The sequence below is a fragment of the Quercus lobata genome, chromosome 2 (assembly GCF_001633185.2).
Source record: "Quercus lobata isolate SW786 chromosome 2, ValleyOak3.0 Primary Assembly, whole genome shotgun sequence".
In the NCBI taxonomy this organism is placed as follows: domain Eukaryota; kingdom Viridiplantae; phylum Streptophyta; class Magnoliopsida; order Fagales; family Fagaceae; genus Quercus; species Quercus lobata.
The window spans coordinates 21,159,975-21,185,770 of NC_044905.1; the positions used below are offsets into that span (position 1 = coordinate 21,159,975).

General features: G+C 34.4%; 1 protein-coding gene across 3 annotated transcripts; it reads right to left on the reverse strand.

Annotated features, from left to right (window-relative positions):
- Positions 1-928: 928 nt before the first annotated feature.
- LOC115977897 (synaptotagmin-4) lies at positions 929-12,528 on the reverse strand. 3 transcript variants are annotated; one of them, XM_031099925.1, is made up of 13 exons: positions 12,268-12,528; positions 11,993-12,097; positions 11,682-11,732; positions 11,462-11,582; positions 10,605-10,732; positions 9,199-9,300; positions 8,005-8,079; positions 6,923-7,002; positions 4,615-4,765; positions 4,304-4,534; positions 3,008-3,304; positions 2,658-2,771; positions 929-1,503 (listed from the first exon to the last, which is right to left on the reverse strand). In XM_031099925.1, exons 1-13 carry the CDS (start codon positions 12,370-12,372, stop codon positions 1,357-1,359), a joined length of 1,707 nt encoding a protein of 568 aa, XP_030955785.1. In that variant the 5' UTR covers positions 12,373-12,528; the 3' UTR covers positions 929-1,356. The 3 variants fall into 3 exon arrangements, with proteins under 3 accessions (XP_030955785.1, XP_030955788.1, XP_030955787.1); XM_031099928.1 differs by lacking the exons at positions 11,993-12,097; positions 12,268-12,528 and adding an exon at positions 11,947-11,987; XM_031099927.1 differs by lacking the exons at positions 11,993-12,097; positions 12,268-12,528 and having other exon boundaries at positions 11,462-11,572; positions 11,682-11,716.
- Positions 12,529-25,796: the final 13,268 nt, after the last annotated feature.

Below are 25,796 nucleotides of genomic sequence, written 5' to 3' on the forward strand. Positions count from 1 at the left end.
GGTTTATGTTAGTCCAGACTCTTTCCCTTGCTGCTAAGGCACCATTGCATGTCACATCTTCCCAATTGATCACAAAAAAAACTAAAGGTGGCATATTATGCAACATATATATGTAATGTCTCTCTCACATCTACATGGCATCGTCAAGAACATCATTGTTACAATGCCTGCTAGATGTCGATAGCTTGAACCGTGTGAAAGTTGCTCTTCCAGTATGTGATCTCAAACGCTTTAGGGGTCTGCTTGACGTGCGTCCAAACTTGCAAATACTTGTATGTATGTATTTTGAGTTCCTTCTAGGAAGTACCTGTCTGATTGAATCAATAGAACCGGTTCTAGTTTCTCCTCAATTCTTTCCCATCATATTCTGAGTCTTGAGTCATTTAGGATTTACTACAACTCAAACCAATCCTTTTTATACTCATTGGCGTTGGTTGTGTGATTCCTCTCTACTAGAGAAATGTCCTCCATCAAGTACTGAAGTAATTCAGTGATGACTTTTCTAGTTTCTCCTTACATTAACCTCATGTTAAGTTGCTTAAAATTTGCTGTGGTTGGATATTCGTTTGCTGCTCATTTGCATGCATTACTTGATAACAAATTAAAAAAAGGGTAGTTGATTTATTTCCCCACATTTTAAGTCACTATGATGGTTTCCACCCATTTTCACCAAATTTTGAAGGCTATGCAGTGTTCAACATGACTACCTCATCTGAATTATTATTTTTCCCTTTCTTTCTAAATGAAAATTTACTAGTCACCAGAAGAAATTCTCTTTAATGGTTGTGTTGATTTTGAACACTACCTGCCCACCTGCATAATCCCCCCACATTTAATAAATAAATAAATAAATCATGGCCCTTCAGAATTTTGTCAAGAATTCTTCTGTCATTCCCTGCCTAAACCAAATAATGTTTCCATCAATCACTAACATAAATTGGAAGTGTTCAAACAACAAAAAAATTTGAAATTTGGAATTTACATAAATAAATGACCTGTGGAAGTTTACAAAAGCTTGAATATCTTGTGTCCTATATAAACATCTGCCTTCTTATTGTAATCTATTCAGTCTCATCTACATCAACAGCACCGAAAATGTAGCTATCCGCAAGTGCCATGCCAAATAATTTACACCAAGTCTGTGCTCCCTTGAGATTTTTTTTGTAGCGTTGACATAGAAAAGCAATCTGACTGGTGTGTATGGCAAGAGAGGACTGACTGAAAATCTTTGAGGTTTTGCCTTGGATTTCCTTACAGATTTACATGCTATTAACAGCCAATGCCATTTGCCTATAAGGATGGTGAAGGAATTGAAGCGAAATTAAGTCAACTCACATGCCTTTTATGTTACACAGATTAAAAATCCCGTAATTTATTCTGTGGAATCCACTTTAGATGCAAATTAAGCTTTCCTGATTTAGCACCATCTATTTGAAAACTGCCCTGAAATTCCCCTTCTAATATGACCCTAGTGAGTGTCATGACGACGCTTCCTATTTTGTCCTGAAAGATCCATAAAGTTTGATAGGGTCAGCATGCTTAATGACTGAAGCAAGAAAGTTGTAATAATCATTGTAATTTGAAATGCAGATGATGATGCAAACAAATGGTGAGCACGAGCTACATGGTATATGATTTGTAACCCATAATTCATTACCCTTGTATCCACATACTAGTTCTGTAAAGTACCAACACTACATGCTTGATGCCTCATCCAATGGATTGAGTCCACCTAAATCAATCTTATGAAGTGGTGGCCACATTTTAGGAGGCAACTGATATTTCCAATGACAACCATTTAAAAAAAAATATATATATATTTTTACAGATTTCTGGGGTAACAGAAAGTTTCTAGCTAATGTTTTATAACTACCTTGATTTTCAATGCAACAGTCTAGCCAATGAGAACAAACTAAAGAAAGGAGGAGAAGAAGAAGATAATGAAGGATGGAAATATTGGAAACTAAATTAATTTGCACAGGATGATTTCGGCATCACAAGAAAGCAGCTGAAGAGATATGAATCTGATGTATCCTGCAACATATTCTACATGAAGAGGATTTAAAGGTTTTTCCCTGTGTATGCATTTCAACATGTCCTTGTGTGAGAAACACTAAAAAAATCAATTTCATAGTATTTTAGAGAATAAGTCATATACTATTAGAATCATTAAACACTGATTTCAGACGCAGAGCATAGATATATCATCTGGCATAAATATGCAACACAAAAATAATCAACGTACCTAATATCATTCATAATAGTGATGTTTTAAACCTCTAAATGATTATTTTACACTATTATCCTAATTTTACAGAAACATTTGAGTTGAAATAAATATGCACCTACACTTTTGATAAATGAATCCTTACATGCATGATATATTGTTGGGTCAGCTTGGATTCATGATATATTGTTGTGATCTGGTCAATCTCAGGATTTTGATTGACAATTTGAATTGGTTTCTTTACAAATAAACCCGAATGGTTAGATTTAAAATTTAAATAGTCAGATTCCATAAATGCATTTCTAGTATATAATTTACAGGAGAGAATCATAATAGTTTATTAGATTCTTAAATGATCAATGGGGACAAACTCAAACCAAGCTTGGCATCAAAAACAAAGAATATGATGAAACTTGTATTAAAACGTTACCTTTCCAAAAGTGTCATGGTCCCAAACTTCTGCTATTAACATTTCATGTAATGCATCCTCCACAACAAAGTCAAATGTTTGATTCCAGGCTGGATTTAAGTTGTTATTTAGGACCTAAAAAAGCAGACGGAATAATTTCTAGAATTTTGAACTGAACATCATGTATATAAATTCATATCTAACTATAGAATAAAATGTTTAAATGGCTCAAAGAGAGTGGTTAAGAGAGTCCACTCCATAGAATAATTAGAAGCCAAAAGTTAAGCATTCAGATGAATGCCATTATTCAAAATAGGAAACGAATTTGAAAGGCATGGTTGATTTATTGTGATTGAGAACATAAATCTCACCCTAGTCCTGGCTTTTGTTTCAGATTTTTTCATAGTAAGGATGACATAGGGGTCGGCCTTTCCCATCAAATCTACTACTGGCAAGTCTTCAGCAGATATTACTGTCACAGATAATACTCCTCTTACAATGACTTTGCTCTTCTTATGCAATGTATTTTTTCCAAGACCACCAACCTCTGTTCCATCAGTTCCACTCTTCAGGGCCTTCTCCAAAGCGGTCATTGAGTATTCAGGATCAAAAGGGTTTGTAAAGCTACTTTCTGTGCCAATAGGACAGTACAAGAGCTCCAACTGCACCTAAGGCCATGAAAAATGCAGTAGATACAAGTTCAAGAGAATAACTAGTATTTAACTTGTTGAATTTCTTACTGAATGTGGCAATAGAATATTATAATGTGCTAATAAGCTTAGTACATAGATGAGAACTTCATGAAGTAACCGTAGTACTTTGGGAAATTTTCTGGCTGTCTTTTAACTTTTTGGTTGAGCTATTGTCCAAAGTTGGGGAAGCGGAAGTTAATCTGTGGCAGCTATATCAACACAATGTTCTTTTTTGTCAAATTATAATTTTGGTCCCTAAACATGCATTAGAATTCAATTTTATCTCTGAACAACTGATTGTTTCGATTTAGTCCTTAAAATTCTAAAATTTTTACAATGTTACCTTACCTTAACTTGTAGTTACTATGCAAATGGCACTTACTAATGTGGTAGACGTTTTTGTGCACATGTCCTTTTGTTGCTTATGTGACACATTAGGAAATGTATTGGTCTCACAAAATCAAGACATTTGGAGGCATGTGACTTTAATATTTGATAAAAGTAAATAAATAGAAAATATTTATGGTCCCTAAACCTTGGCTTTGTGAGACTCTTATGTGGCTTGGTATGTCATGTCCGCATTATGAAGAAATTTGTACAAAAAAGGTCTATCGCATCAGAAATTTCCATCCATAACATTTGCCTCATTTTTAAACCTCCAATGACTGAATTGAAATAATCAGTAATTTAGGGTTGAAATTAAAATTTGACACATAGTTCAAGTGAAAATTATATTTTGACCTGCTTATTAGGGTCTTCTAATCTTTTAAGCCATTGTTGGTTCTTATTCTGATAGCTAAGCCAATTCAACAAATCCTTATACCTTGTGATCAAATACCTTAAATTATAATGCAAATATTATAACACCTCTTAACTTTGAAAAGACGAGATGTCTATTTTCTCTACATACCCAGCACAAATACTACAATTTATCAAAAGATATGATGGAAAAGAACACTCCTGCAGCATTCTCACCTGGCCCCTGTATTTAGTGTCTCTTTGAACCTCCAAATCCTTCACCAGTTTCAACCACACATCCTTAACTTTACCAGGCTCAAGGACCTTCAGTGGCACTTGAGCACAACCAATGAGTTCAGAAGCCTGAACTCCTTCATTATCATAAACTCTTACAGTCAACTTTTGGCTAGATGCATCTTCAACAATGAACTGAAAGTGCTCATTCCAGACTGGATTCAATTCGTTATTCTGAATATATAACAAAGAGTTTCCTTTCAACCCCAAGAAAAATAGCTGAACATGTTTACAAAGAAGATTAGTTATCTTACGATTGTTTTACTGGTTTTCATTCTGTCACGTAGTGGACGTACGAATACGACAGCATAAGGATCAGATTTCCCAACGAGGTCCTTATTCAACAAGTCCTTTGCTTGCACTAACTTCACTTCTAATGTTCCAACAGGCTTCAACTCTAAGTCACTAGGGTATTACAGAAAATATAGACAACTCGTTAGAACCAAAAAAAAAAAAAAAAACAAATTTGTTTTGAATTTTGAGCATGCCAGTATGAACATAAAAGAAAAATTTTCAGAAAAACAAAAATGTAACCAGTTATTGCTTTTAAGTTTTTACATTATACATATGCATGGACCATCCTGTGATGAGTGTGGGAAATAGGAAAAGGAAATTTATCAATGGAGTATGAACCTGGATTTTGGATGAAGAACATCTTTAGTGTCAAAAATTGACCTGATTGAAATACAAGCAAGACAACTATCCTCTAAATTGAGATGGGTTTTATTGTTTAGGTTTGAATCGTAACCTTTATAGAAAGTGCAATCCAAAACACTAAATCAAATCCTTATTTAAGCTCTCTCTCTCTCTCTCTCTCTCACACACACACACACACACACACACACACACACACACAGACATTTTTGTAAATGAGCTCACACATATATATTGATGTTATGCATAATGGAGAATTGCACATAGTAAGCATAAACATTCAACATAATATTATGCCTATAAGCCTCACTAGAGTGAGGCAACTAAATTCCAACTGTAAGGAAAGTCTAGCTACGATGAGGTCCACTTAAACCAATTTCAACCTAAATACCCAATCATTAGCCTTTTCCAACACGATTTATTGTGTTTAGATTAAATTTAGGGTGTCCTAAAATCAAAACTACAAATTATATTTGCTTTGAGATTTGATGTACCTTTTGCTAATATAATACTTGAGCTAGTAAAATTTTGAAGATCAACATCCATTTCTTATAAATGGAACTAAGCCCAAAACTAGGGCCCTTAAATCTGAGGTAGAACCAGCCTGGCATAAGTTAGACATGGCTCAAGATGCCCAAGTTCCGAGATGAAAGGCCATGATCAAATTGGCATACCTCAATTTGCAGCCCTAGGTTTAAGGGATTTGACACAGGTTGCATCCTGAGTCAAATTTAACAATGGATAGGAGTTATCAAAAGATATCACCCAAAATTTCAATTGTCACTAGCCCTCAGTGAGCTTTGACACGAATGCTATTGATTGAGTACATGTGGGTTATTCACCAAGGTTGCATATAAGATTTGAGGATTTGAAATCAAGGGATTTCAAGAACAATTCTAGTATAAATTACAACAACAAAGCCTTAGTCCTAAAATTTAGGGTTAGCTATGGATCCTCAATAGTCATTGGGTCGGTCACATGAATTCTTTTTCTCCATTCTATCCTATCTGAAGTCATGCTCTCTATTACTTCTCTAATTGACATGTCTTTTTTTATTACTTTTACTAATGTTATTTTTTGCCTTCCTCTACCTCTTTTAGTTCCCTCAACTTGGATCAACTCACTATTTCTTACCGGTTCATTGCTCACTCTCCTCTTAACATGATCAAACCATCTCAAGTGATTTTTAGTTCCCTCATCTTTTCATCAATAGGGGCTACCCTTTATCTTTAAATGGATTTTTCGAATCCTATCTTTCTGTATCCCACTTATCCATCTTAACATTCTCATTTCCACTACACTCATTTTATGGATATGTTGCTTCTTAACCGCCCAACATTCGGTACCATAGAGCATAGTTAGTTGTATAGCAATCTTATAAAATTTTCTCTTTAACTTAATAGGTATTCCAGTATAAATTACTTGACATAAATTTAACCACACATGATTATGTAATCTTTAAAGATTTTGCTCAAAGAAAAACACATGTGATATTATGGTTTGAAATGACATCACCTTACATCTAGCCATTTCAAATCCTCATATTAATAAAGCTCAAATCCTGTCATAAATTTCATCAATAGAAACTTCTATTATCATTTCATACCTCATTCAAGTCTTTTAAAATAAAGATTGAAATCCAAATCCATCTCTTCAAATTTCTTTATCCAAATGAAACACTGATGAAGTTTTTCAGAAGAAAAATGCTCTATGAATCCTTATATATTTGATAGCCTATAAAAAATAGGTTCTTTATTAAATAAAAGAACATTTTCAGTATGTCATTCTTAAGCACTGATCAATTTAATAAGTTAAAAAAAGGAAGATAAAATAATAGGTGATTATATATGTGTGTGTATTATTTGAGATGAGGAAAAAGGATATATAGTTCCTTGTAAACTAGCATACCTATAATCCCCAGGTAATATGGGTATAACTTTCCGAACTGGCCATGTTATACTATCTTCAATAGCATCCCGTATGGTTTCCTGAACAAAATAAATTTCATTAGACTTTTGTCTTGTTCATGATTTAGCTTTATGAGCTAAGATATAGTGACAGAATGCAATGCAGGCAGAGTGGTTCACATCTGCTTTAATATCACGTGTGATCTTTCATTATATGCCATATGAAGTTCCTGCAAATATGAATTAACAAAGATAGGACTACTCCAGCTGGTACTTCTTGTTGGTTTGTTCAGCCTAACCAGAGGGCTAGTTATTAGACCAAATTAATAATTTCTTCCAACACTAGTCCAATAATAACACATATTCAATCACATCATCTCAATTGGCATCTGGGACCTAGGTGTATGGATTGTGGAAATTCGACTAGTAAAATCTTACTGTCTACATCTTTCAACTCAATGAAATGAGATGATATTTTACTGTTACTTCCTCAACCAGCAAAGAAGAACTTGAATAAAGGGAGTCCGAAATATTTTATTAGAAGCTAATCTTATTATTAAGTGGTAAACTCAGGTTACTCACCCTGCTTTCTTGTAAAAGTTAAGGGGGGTTCTTTTATTAAATTTGTAAAGCCAAAACTTTCCTGAATAATTTTCTATTTATGAACAAATGTTAAGAAAAAGAATTAGACTCACTTAGATTCCTTTAGAAACAAAGCAGAACCATTTTGTATGCTCAAAAGCCAGAATGATAAAATTTTAATCTTTTAAAGGCCTAAAACTCACTCATTTATGCTATAAAAATAATAAGAAAATGTTAATCCCCCTAGCTCTCTGTCTATAGATATTCTGTTATCACTTTGAAATGGCCAGAGTGAACTCTCTGTCTCGAATCAGCTACATCTTCATTTGGATAAGGTAATGAAGTGAACAGCTCATTGTTAATTTTAATATGCAATTCTAGATCCATACATGCTAGACATAAACCCCATATCTGTGGAATACACCTTACGTGAAATTCATCAGACATACTATGAAGGTGGTAGAAACAACAGAATTACGAGAAGGCAAAATTTGCTCAAACCTCAATAGCATCAGAAACCCCTGGAATTGCTGATACATCACCCCCAACAATTTTAAGAGTAAAATCCAGCTTTTTCTGTAGCCAGAAGCCAAAAAACAAATGGGATATCAATATTAATGGCATCACATCACATGTTTATAAAGTTATATGGAAAATATGGTCATAAACATATTTACAAAATATTTCTCAATTTCTTTTGAAGAATATTATTTATGAATACATGTCTACAGATACATATCTCTGTATAGAAGTATTCAATCTGGCTTAGTACACGCATGAGAAAGAAGCACTTGTATGTTTACAAGGACGGACCTAAGATTTTAAGTTAGCGGGGCCAAGTATAAAGAAAAGTATTAAAAAATTATAAATCCACAAAATCATTATTTCTAAATACATTAAGATGCAATCATTTACCAACAAAGATAAAAATAAAAACAAAAACAAAAAATGTTTTTTTTTAATACTAGGTTGGTTAGGATTTTTTTTTTTTTTTTGGTGTTGAAGTTAGAGCATTCACAGTACTAGTGCTAAAATTTTAGTTTTTAGCACCTCAAAAAATTACTTCATCTATTTTACCACCTTACTTTACAATACATCTAATATCAAATTATTCAAATGTTCTATTTTTTTTTTTTTTTTTATACTTCATTTAAAATAATATAAACAACTCATTAAAATAATAAAGGAAGAAAGAGAATTTGACTTTTTTAATTGAAGGAAAAGATATAATCTTAATAAAATATTGTATATTTTATTTTTAACAAATTGCTACAGTCAACTGGCATTTATACCAGTTTAATGTAATTGAAAAAATTTAGCTTTAGCTTCTTTAATAACATATGATTTTTTGGTTCTTTGATAGTAAAATAGTTTTTTTTTTACTAAAATACAATCACCATTGTGAATGTTTTTATTATTTCTATTAAGTTTTTGAGTTGGATAGTTGCTATTTAGATGAGGCTAACTAGGTTTATTGAGGAGAAAGAGACTCAACTAAAAAATTAAAATATATAATAACTACTATAAAAAAAAAATAAAAAATTGGACCCGGGGGGCCCGAGCCCCCTTGGGCTCCACCTGGGTCCGTCCCTATATGTTTATAAATGTCACCTCAGTGAGGTTTCTTTTATTCTAGTTGTTAAATTAAGCGTTAACAAGGTTAAGGAGGAACAACTATAATGATTAGGAACTCACCTTTTCACTCAGTGAATAAGAAACAGCTCCAAAACAAGGAAACACATCAACAAATGGCTTGAAGATTAACTTGAAAACCCCAGTGAATCCAATATTTTTTACCTAAATGAACAAGTTAGAACAGAAAACAAAATTGATGAGGTATCTATTAAGATAAAACACAATAACACAAAAAGCTAAATCTTATATATTTCATGAGAGCCTATGCTTCATCAAAACAACAAATTTTTGGTATATATGAAAGCGTACATATTCTTGCTAACGGTAATTAATACATCCAAAAGGTAGACAGTAACTGGAAATCTTCATTTCTCCACAAGTAGAAATTCTGAAAAAATGGTGTTAGTAGGAAGTGGTTGGAATTTGACATTTTAAGTTCAAAGTGACAAATGGTTCTGTGAAGTATTATTACATTTATCCACAACAGAAAGAAACTTTGTGTATCAATTTCCATCCATAAGATATTAGTATATCTTGAAACAAATTGCACTCTAAATGAAATAATTTAGTTGTCCGTAACTTAGACTGTAGACCTGACTTATTTGCATGGACATTTTAAAAAGCAAATTCCTGCATTTTTCAAAATGGATAAATGAAGTCATTGCGCAAATGTTGCCTAGTGGCACTCTTTCTCGCTTTTTTGATTACTTTATTTCTTCATTACTACCTTTTTCTTTTCCAGTAGCACAATTTTCTGTCTCTTAGAATGTTGCAAATGATGCACCAGTCAAGCAATTTGAATCTTGACATAAATAATCCTAACCACATTCTATCCAGGCTATTGAGGTTAACACAAAGTAAAATGCTGAGCTTTAAAGAGCTTTACAGGGACCACTAAGTCAGCATACAGTTAACTCATCTGTGGCAATATTAGTATAATGCAACTGAGCCAGGCCAACAATATTTATCAGTTACAAATTAAGATTTTCTATAAATAAATTTGGAAAGGAAAAAATCACATGCGAAGCTTGTTGTCAGTATCAATAGGATTTGAAAGCTACAAAATAGAGTATTAGATTCCTTCACATACAAATTATGACAACCATTAATTACCCCAGTATTCAGATACTTAGATCATACCTTTAAACAACATACAAACAATGTATCTAAAACACAAAACAAAACTCATGTTGGTTGCTGATATTTTGACCATTGAAACTCAAAAATATCCAGATTTTAGTGAGATAACAAATTTTGGGGTAAAAAAAGTCAATAATTTTGATATGCTTCTATTAGAATATACATGAACCTCAATGAAGCATAGGGATGTATTCAATTTTCCACTAAAAAAGGAAGTCAAAAGTTGTAATTCCTCACAGATCACATGGGTCAGATTAAGTATCTATACTGAGCATAAGCATGATCAGTATTGAGCATGAGCAGTAAGTCAAAGGCTTAAAGCTAACCTGTATAGGTAATGCCACACCGAGTTTGGTTTTAATATCAAGTGCAATATGTGGATTACCATCCCACTGCATCTCCAACTCCATAGTGACTCCCTGAGCATCACTTTCACTTTCAATGATGGAAACTCCTAAGCAACATCAATTACTCAATTAGTGTCACTACAAAATCTGATGAATGAGTAAAATCAACATCTTCTCTTAGAATGTATCAACACAATTTACACATTGTTTATGATTTCCTTATTGTCAATAACCTTATCTTACTATGGTTTTGATTATGATTTCCTTCAATTTTGGCTAATGGACCTGAATAAGGAAAGACTTTCCTTATTAGTTTTCTCCGCATAAAGCTAACTAAATTCCTTTTTTCAATTCAAAAACTAAGTTTTTGAACATGTTTGAATTTTAAATTACAAAGCAACACATGATATTTGGCACTTGAATTTTTTTAATTTGATGTGCATGTCTTTTATAAATTTTTTCATGCTTATGTGAGCACAAAAAAAAAAAATGCTTATTTTGATGCTTCTAAATTTAAAAAGAAAAAAAAAAAACTAATGTTTTCCCAAATCCCAAAAACTTTCAATTATCTCTTGGTATTTTTTTTTGTTTTTGTTTTACAAAAACAATTGAGTTTTGACAAGCATATTACAGGAATAAGTGTAAAAGTAATACAGAAAATCACACATTAGAGAAATGATGATATATGCTATTCTGGGTGTCATAGACACATTAAGTAGACAATTAGAATAAGATGCATGCCATCTTAATCATACAGCAACTGCACACCCATCAACCGATGCTGTAATCAATCCAACTTTTCCTCCTTTGAGGAAAAAAAAATTAATCAAATTTACCTGTAAATTGTGGAGCCACAGTGCCGAGGGTCAACTTGGAGAACTTGAGTGAAGCTAAGATTGCTGGTCTATGTTGCTCAAGAATTGGCTCCATTTTGTTTCTTATCAGCTCTGATGTTGCCTAAAAATAACAACTTCTCATTAATACTACATCAAATGCAACAAATACTCAGCATTGGCGGGGTGAAATTCATTAAAAAAAAAAAAAAAAAATAACAACCTCATCAACATATGGCCAAATCTTTTCAAGTTGGAGATTAAGCCAAGTTAACTGCAATTAAAAAAGAAATTAGTGTAAGAGCACCGATCAATAATGAATAAATATTTTGGATGCCAAGAATCTTGTAACTCAATTGACGCCTTCAGTGTTTCCAACAGAAACGTCCAAATTCAAATCCCCTCTCCCATTGTAACTTTCAAATTATCCAAAAAAAGAGAGAAAAGAATGCATACATATAAATATGCATGCATGCAAACAGACATACATAGATATATGTGGTTACGAAACTGTAGCTTCTAGATTGAACTTAACTTCTGTCGCTGTGAAAATACGACCCAAGTTGGATAAAAATCATCTGGAAGAATCTTTCTTGAATCCTCCACTGTCATTCTTGAAAATCCTGCCACCACCTTCGCCTAGGATCAACATAGATATCAAAATAAATGAACAAGAAGATATCAAAATTTGAATTGAATCAAAATCAAAAGCATTATTCCAAACGTAAAAAAAATTATAAAAAGTGTATAACAAGATGGTAATAAATGTGATTAAATTGATAACAAGAACGTGAATTTTATAGACATACCAAATTTGAACGGCGCTTGGATCGGACTTTTTCATAACGAGCAAAAGCTACGATGAACCCAATGCCGAGGGTGACACCCATAATCATACCCACGTAGAAAGACATATTTTTTCAATACCCAAAATTGAAAAACAAAACGAACCCAGAAGTTATGTATTAGTTTCCGAGATTATCTTTAGCTTAAACATAAATTTCTTTGTGATTCAAGGGAGACCCATTGTGAAAACAGTCTTTTTTTGGTCACATAGACAGAGAATGAGATTGAAGGAGAGCTAACGTAGAGAAATAAAGAGGCTACCACCTTAATTGTTTCATTAATTAATTAAATATTAATTATTTGATCTATATTTGGATCGAAGTTTGGTGTGTATAGAAAGAAAGAAATTGATTCTTTTCTTTTGCCTCCTCTATTCTTTTCGTTCTCTATTTATAATTTTATATTCTTACGCTAAACTGTCGGTATGACTCTCAAAGTAGATCTTTTACATGTATGCTTTGTCTGTCGGGTGCAACTTTCACATTATTCAAAAAAGAAGTAAAAGGTTGGAAAATATGTTGGGAGGTTGAGTTCGATGCTTTTTTTCCCAAGCACATATTGCAATATATATATAAATATATATATATATATATATTGCAAAAAGAACCGACATTTAGTTTTCATTCATTATAATTTGAAGTTGCTATATTTTCACCGGGTAATATTTATGTAACTTCATTTTGTTCCTTAAAAAAAAAATGTAATTTCGTTTGAAATGACCATACCTAATCAATGTATAGGGCTTTAGTGGATGAGAAAAATTACGCATGACATTTACTTTTGAACAAAATACCTTAAAATAATAATTGTTGCAATTTCATCCCGAGATATATAAGAAACATAAAAGAACTATAAAATCTCAAAGACATCAAAATTTATAAATAAATCAAATTATTTTTTGAGGTTCACCGGTAAAAGTTGAGTAGAGATCCAATTCTCTGATGGAAAGTGTGGAGGTGAGGGCCCAAGATCATATATTGGGCCTAGAGCTTTGTCCGAGGACATTGATAGGTCCGAGGATGAACAGATAGTTATTAGGGGTTTTCAATTAAAGTCTCATAAGTAGGGAACAAATGGAGGATGATTCGAGAAGGAATTCCTCCTCGGATATGATGAATATAGTTCAGAGTACGTACTCCAACAATTAGAGTGATCCTCCAAGAAACTCCAATGATAGGGACATGCCTCATGAACATATGAAAAGGAATGAAACCTAAAAATATCTAAGGGAAAGCTGCCACCATTGCATTAAACGCACTGCAGTTACTTTTTTGGCTGCATTTATGTGGAGAAGACTTCTGAACAGTGCTACTTTGGCTACCACAACTCACAAAAAACCAGAAAGGGTATTTGATGGGACAGATACTCAAGTAAGGGCTCAGATGATCAACAAGTGTAGGATGAAGATGGTCCAAATGAGGATATATAATGTGAAAGGCTCTTCATGAAGAGGGATCGGGAAAAATAGAGAGAAAAAGACTGTAGTAATCTAAATTATCTTTGTATCCATTTGTAATTAATTTATACAAGGGAGACCTCCTCGAACTGAAAATATTAAGATCAAATCTCTTATCTGTGTTTGACAGTTGTTCAAATTAAACCTATCCGTTGTTTAATTCATGAGGACCTAGTTCTTCAACCCACTCTCTACAAATTTATTGTACTGGGCTCATTGGGCTAACATCCCATACGTTTTGGACTTGGATCGTAAATTGAGACCCTACAGAAAGGAAGCAACACTTGTGTACAAATGATAAGGAAAAATTTTCTTGATCATTTCTTTATCCATATCTTCTTTTGGTAAGTTTTGAATTTGGATAATTGTAGTAGCGGGTTTGGAGGTGGAGTTTTGAGTTTTGAATTTGAATAATTGTTTCAGTGTTTCATAATGGTTTCAGTGGAATTTTAAATTTGGATAATTGTTTTTTATTTTTTGGATAAAAATTTGGATGGTAATGGGTTAAGTTAAACATTTATGTCTCTATTAGTCTATTTACTATTTTTATTTATTTTTATTTTTAAATTTCCCTAGATGTATAACGTGAGAGAGAGTTTATCAAAAAAAAAGAAAAGAAGAGGGAATGAGAGAAAAAAAGTTGTTACGCCTGGTGTAACTTTAAGTAATATTATACCACCCAGTATTTTTTTAATTAGATGTGAATTTTGATAAATCTACTGCTGGATTACATTATCTTTGTATATTCTTTATGCTTATAAAATTTAAAGATGATAAAAAATCAATAGTCATGTCATTAATCAATTATTTGAATTCAAGTTTTTATAGTTTAAAATAATACATAAAAGATTAGTTTATGGATCGAATGATAAACTACGTTCGATTGACATGAAAATTGGCATGCATGTTAAAAACATATAGAACATGTAATTCAACGGTTGGATTTTCAAAATATAAATTCAATGACAAGTTATTGGGTGGTGTAATATTACTTAGAGTTACACTAGGTGAGTTACACCAGGTGTAACTTAAACCCAATCATCTATGTATATACTAGCCTTTTCTTTTAATAGTGTCATAATTTTTCATTCATTCCAATTTGAAGGTTACTCATTTTCTCATTAATATTACTCATTTAGAACTACTAATACAACCAGGATTGCCATGAGACTAGATTAAAAAAAATGAACAAATATTACAAGTTTATTTTGTAGCAAAAAAAAAAAAAAAAACCCGTGTTTTATTTTATATATAATTTTTATTTTTAGAATTTAATTTATAATTTATAAGTGAATAAAGCAATTTGAAAATCAACAAGAGAGTGACCATATTTTTTAGGCAGTATTTTAGTGGGAGTTAGAGTTGTATTTTTATCGAATTGTCCTTTAGTTTTGTCTCTACTTAAACATAAGAGTGTATGAGTATTTTTGAACTAAAAAAAATGAGGATTCCAAATAGAGGAACCTCTTGAATAGTAGTATAAATAGATTAAATAGTAGTATAGATATAGCATGGATGAGGCAAAAAAGATGGTTAGGAAAAGCTACTTTTTAAAATTTTAGCTTGTATCAAAACAAAAAAAATTAGCTAAAATTTAGGAGTTAAAAAAAACGTGAGAGAGTGTGTGAGTGTGAGAAAAAAAAAAGGCTATATATATATATATATATGTTTAAATGTGGAGGAGGCAGAAAGGTGGTTAGGAAAAACTACTTTTTTAAATTTTAGTTAAAATTTAGGAGTTTTTAAATAATTAGCAATTTTATATGTCTAGCCCTATTATTTAAACTTTTACTTTGGACATACAAAAATAGAAGTCTAAACAAGGGAAGCCCTTTAAGTGGCGTTTGGTACGGGGGTAATGTTTTAAGATTCCCAGGAATGTTGAAAGATTCCTACATTTGGTTGCAAATCATACAAAGGAATCAGATGTCAGGGGTATCTAGATTCCCACATAACCCTCTTCTTTTAGAAATGTGGATACTCTTTGAAACAGGTGGGTATCTAGATTCCCAAGTTTAAAAAAAATTACATTTGTTGTAAATTTACAATTTTACCATTTTTCACTTATCATTTAACCAATGGAGATAAAACATACTTATAAACAAAAAATGGAAATAAAACTATGGGGACCTAAGGATTGAGGAAGGATACAACAAGCTGTGACTATCATTATAAAAGCATTTTAAGCTCGAGGAGGGGATTCGCCCGAGGATAGGAGGAGAAGGAACAAAATACTTCCGGAAAGTTTGAATGGAGAGAATGGCGTTCAGAGAGAAAGTCAAGGTAGGTGAAATAAGTTTTCAGTGAAAGCTCACCTACTGTCTCTGCATTAAATGACTAGCAACAACTTTATCAGCTGCATTGATGAGAAAGTGACCTGAACAGTAGAATTCATAGTTAAGCAGCTCCTTCTACCACCTTCAACAAAAGTTTAAAAGGACAAGTGTCCTAAGGAGAGTCTGGAGGATTGTAGATGGAGGGATAGGATGCAATAAACTTAGGAGTATATAAAGAAAGAGGACTTCCAGATGAGAGGGGGGAGAAAAAATCAAGGAAAGAAGAGATTAGAACAAGAACAGTGACAGAGAAAAAGAGAGAGAATAGTGTATCTCCTCATGTAAGAACATAGTTCTCGGGCGAGCTTGTAAAGAATTTTTTATATACTTAATCTTTGACTTTCACTTATTCCTTCTCTGTCTGAATCCTCGGGCTATGCCCAACTTGTTTTATCCCACTCTCTTTACAAATATCTATTGGTTTGGGCATAACCTAGTAGTACCAATTTTACTATTCTAAGTGGGTTTGGGCCGCTTGATTTTCGTGTCCTTACAAAAACATAAAACAAATCATCAATATCTATTTCTTTATTTTTATCTCTTCCCGCCACAACAAAATAAATGCTAAAATAAAATAAAATATTTATATCTTCTATTTGGGATTGATTATTTGCTAAAATAAAATAAAATTTTTATTTTTATTAAGAAAACATGATGTTGTGATTTTCATAAAGAACAAGAATTTAAATAGTTATTTTTGTATTATACATGTCATTTTGAAATGTTAGACTATTGTTTTAATGAATTTGTCTTAATTTATAGTTTATATTTTGTTTGTTATTATTTATTTAGAGGAAGATTTAAAAAAATTGATATTGGGTTTATAAATCTAGGGATAGTATGAGAAAAATAAATAATTCTTTTAAGATTGCTATGAAAAAACCAAACATAGGAATAGTTACATTCGAAAACATTCAGATTGCAAGACATCACATTCCAAGGAATCTGGATGTCGTGAGTAATGTGGATTCCCCCGTACCAAATGCCGCCTTAAGGGGCTTCTCCTATTTGGGATTAACATTTTGGTAGTTCAAAAATACCCCTAATATCCAATGTTTAAGAAGAAACAAAACTTGAGGATAACATTGTAAAATTACATCTCTAACTCCCAAGTAAAAAGTCATTTTTAAAATCCTAAATTTTAGCCTATTTATCTCTCCCCTTTTTAATATTGAAATTTACTCGTTTGTTATTTTTTTCTTATTCCCTATATAAAATGACAAAAAGTTTTTAACTTTTTAAGGTTAAAAAGCCTAAAATGCAAATTGCACTCTCTAAGTTTGGCAGAGATTCGTTTCGGTCTTTTAACTTTACTTTCATTCAATTAAGTTCTCCAAATTTTAAATTTATTCAATTTAGGTCTTTTTTCCAATTTTGTTAAAAAATTACCATAAAAAAATATTATTTTCATATGAAAAATAAATCTATAAAATTAATAAAAATATTTTATAGAATTTTTATCTAAGAATTTATTTTCCAAAAATTGCATACTTAACATCAATTTTTTTTTTTAATGGAATTGGATAAAAGACCTAAATTGAATAAATTTGAAATTTAGAGGACTCAATTGAATGAAAATAAATTTAGAAAACTGAATGAATTTTAGCTAAACTTAGAAAGTCCAATTTGCATTTTAGCAAAATTTTATCACCAATAGTTTTGGTTAACAACATTTTTTTTTTATATAAAAAATTTATAGACACTAGCCTCATCACACGCGCAAAGTGCGTCTGATGAGTTTTTTTTTTTTTTAGCAAAAAAAAAAAAATCAGTGAATAAAGAAATTTAAAAATTAATAAGTGAGTGATTCTATTTTTTAGGCAATGTTTTAGTAAAAGTTAGAATTGCATTTTTACCAGATTATCCTTTAATTTTGTCTCTACTTAAACATAGGGGTGTAAAAGCATTTTTGAACTAAAAAATGAGGAATCCAAATAGGGGAAACCCCTTAAATAGTAGTATAGATTAAGAAAAATTACTAAATTAGTACTATGAACGATTATAAAATGGCCAAAAGTTTTTGACTTTGAAATTGCATTACTACTATTTTTCCTAAAAATTAGTACACACTAACACTATCTCTATTTAAAATTTTAAATATATCTTATATGAGTATTTTTTTTTTTTCTCTAAAAATTAGTACACACTATCTCTATTTAAATATATCTCACACAAATATTTTATTTCATAAAAAATTAGCAGACACTATCTCTATTTAGATATATCTCATACTTATTGTGGGGCCCGAAATCTGAGGTTCCAGCCCACTTTGTTTTAAGGGCCCAAAGCCCAGGCCGAGGAGCCCTACTGCCAAGGACGCGCAATGAAAGCTCCTTTAAGGCCCAAGGATGTGGCCGAGGACGACTTCACGTCCAACATCTCACAAAAACTCCTGAAGAAAAGGACAGATTCAGTACAAGAGCAGCACAAAGGAGAAACCTGCCAACACCTTAATGTGGAGCCCAGCGCCTGACAAACCCATACTCATACCATGCTATCCAGCTTTTTCCCAACCACTCTGACGTATGGATTGATAAGACGAGTAACTACCCCAAACGAGGAGAAACGGACACGTAGGTAAAGAATGGGAAGGGAATACTAGTATAAAAGGGAAAGAGAGCTGAGACAAAAAAGGGGAGGCCCCCGAAAAAAGGAGCAAAAGAAAGAAAAGGAGGAAGGATGGTGAGAATGTAATGCTCCTCGGACTAATTCCGAGGAGCCAAACCTCTCAAACCATATCGATGTAAGGCTCAGTCATAGTGTCCAAACCTGCCTTTGTATTAGCTCTCGTGAAACCAGGACCAGACCGCTGCCCAGCGCTCAAGGGTAGGCCTTTCCAAACCCACTCTCTACAAATCATATTGTTTGGGCCCTTTACATGCGAGCCCAACGTTACCCTTGGGTCGTTTAAAATCGTGTCCCCACAATTGGCACCGTCTGTGGGAAGGCTTGCGCGTTGGCGCAGGTGGCGGTGGAGTCAACTCTCTAGCAAGCACAGGTTCGCGGGGTTTCCTCCATCTTCGGCGACATGCAGTTGTTGCTCCGACATAAACTTCTGCTAGGGGCTACGCTTTGCAGTGCCAATGGCGCGGGCAGCTCTAGGGGCTTCTGGCCTCAAGCCAGCTCTCCCCGCTCTGGTCTAGGGGCTTACCTTCGAAAAATAAATAAATACAGAGAAAAAATTACAAGTTTTGGACAGAACCAAGGCCTTGCATGGTCCTCGGACTCAAGCCTATGAGGAAACCAAGTACTCAGAAGAAAAATTACAAGTTTTGGACAGAACCAAGGTCTTGCATGATCCTCGGACTCAAGCCTATGGGGAAACCAAGTACTCAGAAGAAAAACTATAAGTTTTGGACAGAACCAAGGCCTTGCATGGTCCTCGGACTTAAGCCTATGGGGAAACCAAGTACTCAGAAGAAAAACTACAAGTTTTGGACAGAACCAAGGCCTTGCATGGTCCTCGGACTCAAGCCTATGGGGAAACCAAGTACTCAGAAGAAAAACTACAAGTTTTGGACAGAACCAAGGCCTTGCATGGTCCTCGGACTCAAGCCTATGGGGAAACCAAGTACTCAGAAAAAAAACTATAAGTATTGGACAGAACCAAGGCCTTGCATGGTCCTCGGACTCAAGCCTATGGGGAAACCAAGTACACAAAGAAAAAATTACAAGTTTTGGACAGAACCAAGGCCTTGCATGGTCCTCGGACTCAAGCCTATGGGGAAACCATGTACACAGAAAAATTACAAGTTTTGGACAGAACCAAGGCCTTGCATGGTCCTCGGACTCAAGCCTATGGGGAAACCAAGTACCACAGAACCAAGGCCTTGCATGGTCCTCGGACTCCTATGGGGAAACCAAGTACACAAAGAAAAAATTACAAGTTTTGGACAGAACAAGGCCTTGCATGGTCCTCGGACTCAAGCCTATGGGGAAACCAAGTACACAGAAAAATTACAAGTTTTGGACAGAACCAAGGCCTTGCATGGTCCTCGGACTCAAGCTTATGGGGAAACCAAGTACACAGAAAAATTACAAGTTTTGGACAGAACCAAGGCCTTGCATGGTCCTCGGACTCAAGCCTATGGGGAAACCAAGTACTTAAAAGAAAAAATTACAAGTTTTGGACAGAACCAAGGCTTTACATGATCCTCGGACTCAAGCCTATGGGGAAACCAAGTACACAAAGAAAAAATTTCAAGTTTTGGACAGAACTAAGACCTTGTATGGTTCTCGGACTCAAGCCTATGGGGAAACCAAGTATTCAAAAGAAAAAATTACAAGTTTTGGACAGAACCAAGGCCTTGCATGGTCCTCGGACTCAAGCCTATGGGGAAACCAAGTACAAGCCTATGGGGAAACCAAGTACACAAAGAAAAAATTACAAGTTTTGGACAGAACCAAGGCCTTGCATGGTCCTCGGACTCAAGCCTATGGGGAAACCAAGTACTCAAAAGAAAAAATTACAAGTTTTGGACAGAATCAAGGCCTTGCATGGTCCTCGGACTCAAGCCTATGGGGAAACCAAGTACACAAAGAAAAAATTACAAGTTTTGGACAGAACCAAGGCCTTGCATAGTCCTCGGATTCAAGCCTATGGGGAAACCAAGCCCTTAAAAGAAAAACTACGTTACATGGACCTTAGAATCTATCCAAGGAGAACTCCCCATTAACAATTGGGTTAATCCCTAAAATTGCATGGATTCCCCAGTTTACTCTCGGATCCTCAGTACCAAAGGGATTGATGCAATATGTTACCAAAAACACAATCGAAGTCCCTCACTGCTCGGCTACCCTCTCGGATGAATTATTTAGAGTTTATCGTTCTCGGACATTTGTCTTGCATGCATCGCACAGCGCTCAGCCGTTATCTCGGTTAGTTCCAAGAGTTTAATTTATTGAAAATTACCATTGTTATACTTGATAATGTCAGTAAGTTTGAAAATACTAGTAGGAATTTGTTTTAAGGTTTTTTCCTGCTCTAAATATCATTAAAGGAAAGTGTATATTTAATATTCACGCACAAAGTAATTGCTGCCGAAAGGAAAAGTATTTAGAAAGAAATAAACTCATCTTTTATTAAGACAAAGAAATAGTACAGTGTACAATGAAAAACTGGAATAAGCTTATACTAAAGCTAACTACGTAAGTGAAAAGAAAAGATACAAGAGAATGAAGATAAAGCCGAAGAAGAAATACAGAGGAGAGGTTGGCTGTTGTTCCAAGATGTTGATTAAGGAAACCATTCCTCAATACTTTTACATGCCCATAACTCAGGCAACCAAAGAACCCAACATGGGGCCTGCACCATTGAAGAAAAGGTGCAGAGAGCGCCTGGCTACGAGCTAGCGCCGCTGAAGAAAAGGTACAGGGAACCCAACTTGAGGCCCGCACCGTTGAAGAAAAAGTGCTGGGAACCGGAAGTTGAGGAGCCCCCACGGAAATTTGCCTGCGACAAGGCAAACAGTGCTGATGGCGGAAGTTCTTTCTTCTAACATACCAAAAATCTGGCATGACCAGAACCTGCTTCGGATTTTGACTGAAAGAGGGAGAAGTATCATCTTCCCCTTGTCAAAAAGGGGGACTGGCTTGAATCTATGCCATCATTGTCCATACCACATCTCCTTGAGTATCATGAGGATTCGGTGCCTCTGAAGCGTGCGAAGACCTTTCATCCTCATCCACGCCTCAAACATCTTGCTTTGAGGCAGAATGGCACTGGAAATGGAGATCGTGGATATGGCCGAAGGAGTGTGATTCTGAAGGGAACAGGAGAGTTCATATGTAAAGGGAGTGACCCCTTACCCTATTTATACACAGAGCAAACCGGTGGCATTTAATTCATGCAAATTTCCAAGGAATGCTACGGGCAAGGCAGACTTGGCTCAATTACCAACCTTATCCGCAGCCGTAGGATCTGAAGATCCTCATGAAGGCGCGCCTCGAGTACCGAAATGTCAAAGGACTCCACGTGAGTGAAAAATAAAGGAATGTCCCTTATTTGGACACGCCTCCCATGTAAATGGAAAAACACAAATAATAATAGAGTATAGGATTCGAGTGAGTCATAACGTGGGCCTGACGTCACCAAAACCCTCCTCCCCAACTAAAAAGTCGGGCAGCAGGATTTTGAGGGGCTATTGTGGGGCCCGAAATCTGAGGTCCCAGCCCACTTTGTATTAAGGGCCCAAAGCCCAGGCCGAGGAGCCCTACTGCCAAGGACACGCAATGAAAGCTCCTTTAAGGCCCAAGGATGTGGCCGAGGACGACTTCATGTCCAACATCTCACAAAAACGCCTGAAGAAAAGGACAGATTCAGTACAAGAGCAGCACAAGGGAGAAAGCTGCCAACACCTTAATGTGGAGCCCAGCGCCTGACAAACCCATACTCATACCATGCTATCCAGCTTTTTCCCAACCACTCTGATGTATGGATTGATAAGACGAGTAACTACCCCAAACGAAGAGAAACGGACATGTAAGTGAAGAACGGGAAGGGAATACTAGTATAAAAGGAAAAGAGAGCTGAGACAAAAAAGGGGAGGCCCCCGGAAAAAGGAGCAAAAGAAAGAAAAGGAGGAAGGATGGTGAGAATGTAATGCTCCTCAGACTAATTCCGAGGAGCCAAACCTCTCAAACCATATCGATGTAAGGCTCAGTCATAGTGTCCAAACCTGCCTTTGTATTAGCTCTCGTGAAACCAGGACTAGACCGCTGCCCAGCGCTCAAGGGTAGGCCTTTCCAAACCCACTCTCTACAAATCATATTGTTTGGGCCCTTTACATGCGAGCCCAACGTTACCCTTGGGTCGTTTAAAATCGTGTCCCCACACTTATCTTTTTCAGTTTCTTTGCATAGGTTTTTGGATTGCGTCAACTTTTTGCTCACTTTGTCATTGTCTCCAATTCAAACAAGTTTTTTTTTTTTTTTTCCTTTGACATTGTTGAAATTATTATTTTGTTAGTTTGTGTATTTTTGTTTCTATAATTTTTTACTACTCTCACACTCTTTTAATCTCTTTTTTTTTTTTTTTTTATCTCTTTCTGAAGTCTCTTTCCACAGTTACTTTGGTCTCCACAATTTTTTTCTCATTTCATCACTATCTTTCTTTTCAGAAAGGTATGTTTCTTTTGACAATGTTGAAATTATAATTTCATTATTTGTACATTGTAAATTTTTCTTTTCACACACACAGATATATATATATATATATATATATATGTATAGGTTCTAATATTACATTTCTTTAATCTCTTATTCTCTAGCTCTTTATAAAGTCATTTGATTTCCTCAAATTTTATCTCACTTCATTGCTATCTCCCCTTTAATATTGTGGAAATCATTACTTAGTAGAAGAATAAGGTGAGAAGTATCAATTGGATGGAGCAACAGATGAGATAAATGAGATATTGGAGCGACTAATTTTGGTTGTACAATGTACAACATGCAATTTCTTTCTAATTCCTTCAATAATGCTGCTAGTAGCTGTTGGTGGTTCACTTAGCCCTTTCAAAGCCTCAGCTACAATGGTCGAATCACGCTCAAAAATTACCTCTCGTACTCCTACATCCCAAGCAAACATCACACCCACCTCCAAGGCTTTAGCTTCAGTCCAAAGGTCCTAAAGGTATAGGTAGGAGTCAACTGAAAGTTGCTGTTACTCTTCCTTCATTAATTATCTCGTATAATTGCCCCCACACCAGCTGAGTGTAACCAACAAATACAGTCTCATCCACGTTAATTTTATATCAAGGGGGCTCTGGAGCTTCCCAATGAACACCTCGTCTTGAGGTCAAGGTTGAGCCATACTAATAAAATTGGCCATCTGGAATTCCTCCAACATACATGATTTTCACCTTGTGTAAAATTGCCTCACAAGCTTGTCGCTCCTTCCCCTGGTGCACTGCATTCCGATTATACCAAATACACCATGCCACCATTATCACAAACTCCAAGACATCATCCCCCATACATTTTCCAAACTTTAGGTGCCACAGGAATTCTATGAATTCTGGAAAAACCAAACCGTGAGCATCAAATGAAAGACCCGAGATTCTCCATACTTCTTGAGCTTTTTTGCTGTCCCAAAGGGCATGGCTACTGCTCTCTGACTCGACTCCACACGCCTCACAAACCGAATCAGCTACGACATGTCTTCGGCATAGGTTAAGGTTAGCCTTTGTTGGCAATATATTTTTGCTAGCATTCCACGCAAACGACTTGACCTTGTTTGGAATATTCAGGCGCCAAAGAGTTTTCCAAAAACTTTTGGACTTTCGCTCATTAGAGAAGCCTCCACAATTATTGTTACTACTCGACGCCCACAGCCACCTTATATGCGCTTCTAATCGTGAAATTGCCCGTTGGCATATATAGGCCCAAACAAACCGATCAGCAGGAAGTCTCTCACTTAAAGGAATGCTCATAGGATAGTGCTGCTTTATATCCCCTGCTTTTGATCAATAATTTTGTAAATTTCACTGATGGTGACAAGATTTCAAATTCAAATCTCTATCCACCCTAAGCCACATATAGAGATTAGATTTAGATTTTTTTTTTTTTTTTTTTTTTTTTGGGGGGGGTAAAACTATAGTTGATTACATATTATAAATACTAGAAATAAAATACACCATTATTTCAATCATCTAGCTAGTAGCCAACGAAAAAAGGTTGTTCTAATAGTTTCCTTTTTGAGGGTTCGTCTATATAGACTATAGTTGCAAAAAACAGTAAAATAGCAGAAATTTATTAACACATATCCATCTAAATTTTGTGGACAAACGTGTAAACCTAAAACTGAGATTATGGAAAATTATGACACTAAACTCCAAAAGCCTTGTTTCTCAAAAAAAAAAAAAAAAAAAAAAACTCCAAAAGCCTAATAAAATTAAATGAAGTTTTAATATTTTAATACCCAGTTCAATTTAGCTTGTCATAAGTCCTAATCGCCTTTCTCTATCTAATCCAATTATAGGGAATCTGCTATTAAGCCATTGTAAAGCTCCTAATTGTACTAGGGAGTCAAGATTAGAATTAGACTAGTTTTTTTTCAAGACTGCCCTCGGATTCTAGCATCCGATAATTTCAACACTGCCTTCTGTTTAAGGCTTTAAGCAAGGTGAGGAAAAGACTAAAAAAGATGAACTAATACACAGAAACAGAATTTGGTTCCAATTCAAATCTTCATTAATCTTTTGAAATATGTGTCTTGTTGTTTAGATTGTTAGTAAGTACCTAAGTTAAATATATGATTAGACCTAGCACACTTTTTATGGCGTCTGTTCCTGATAATAGCTTTTTATCATCAGATCAAGATACCAACCAGTTTTAGGTGTAGGCGGGGATTGAATCCTAAATCTCTTATTCAACCATCAGAGATTTTATCAGTTGAGTTAACTAGAATCCACTTTACCGTCTCTTTGAATGGATTCAAATGAATATATAACAAAATGTCAAATATTTTGAACCAATTTATAATTGAATTGTTGAATTGTAATATATTTTTTTGAAGTAGAATTGTAATTTTATTATAAATTAACATATCATTAATACTTTAATAAATAAATAAAACATATCCTTATTGCTAGATATCATTCATTGACTGAATGAAAAGTAAACATTCAAAAAATACTGATTCTCAAAAAAAAAAAAAAAAAGCAATACAAATTAACATATGATTAATTCTTTAATAAATGAA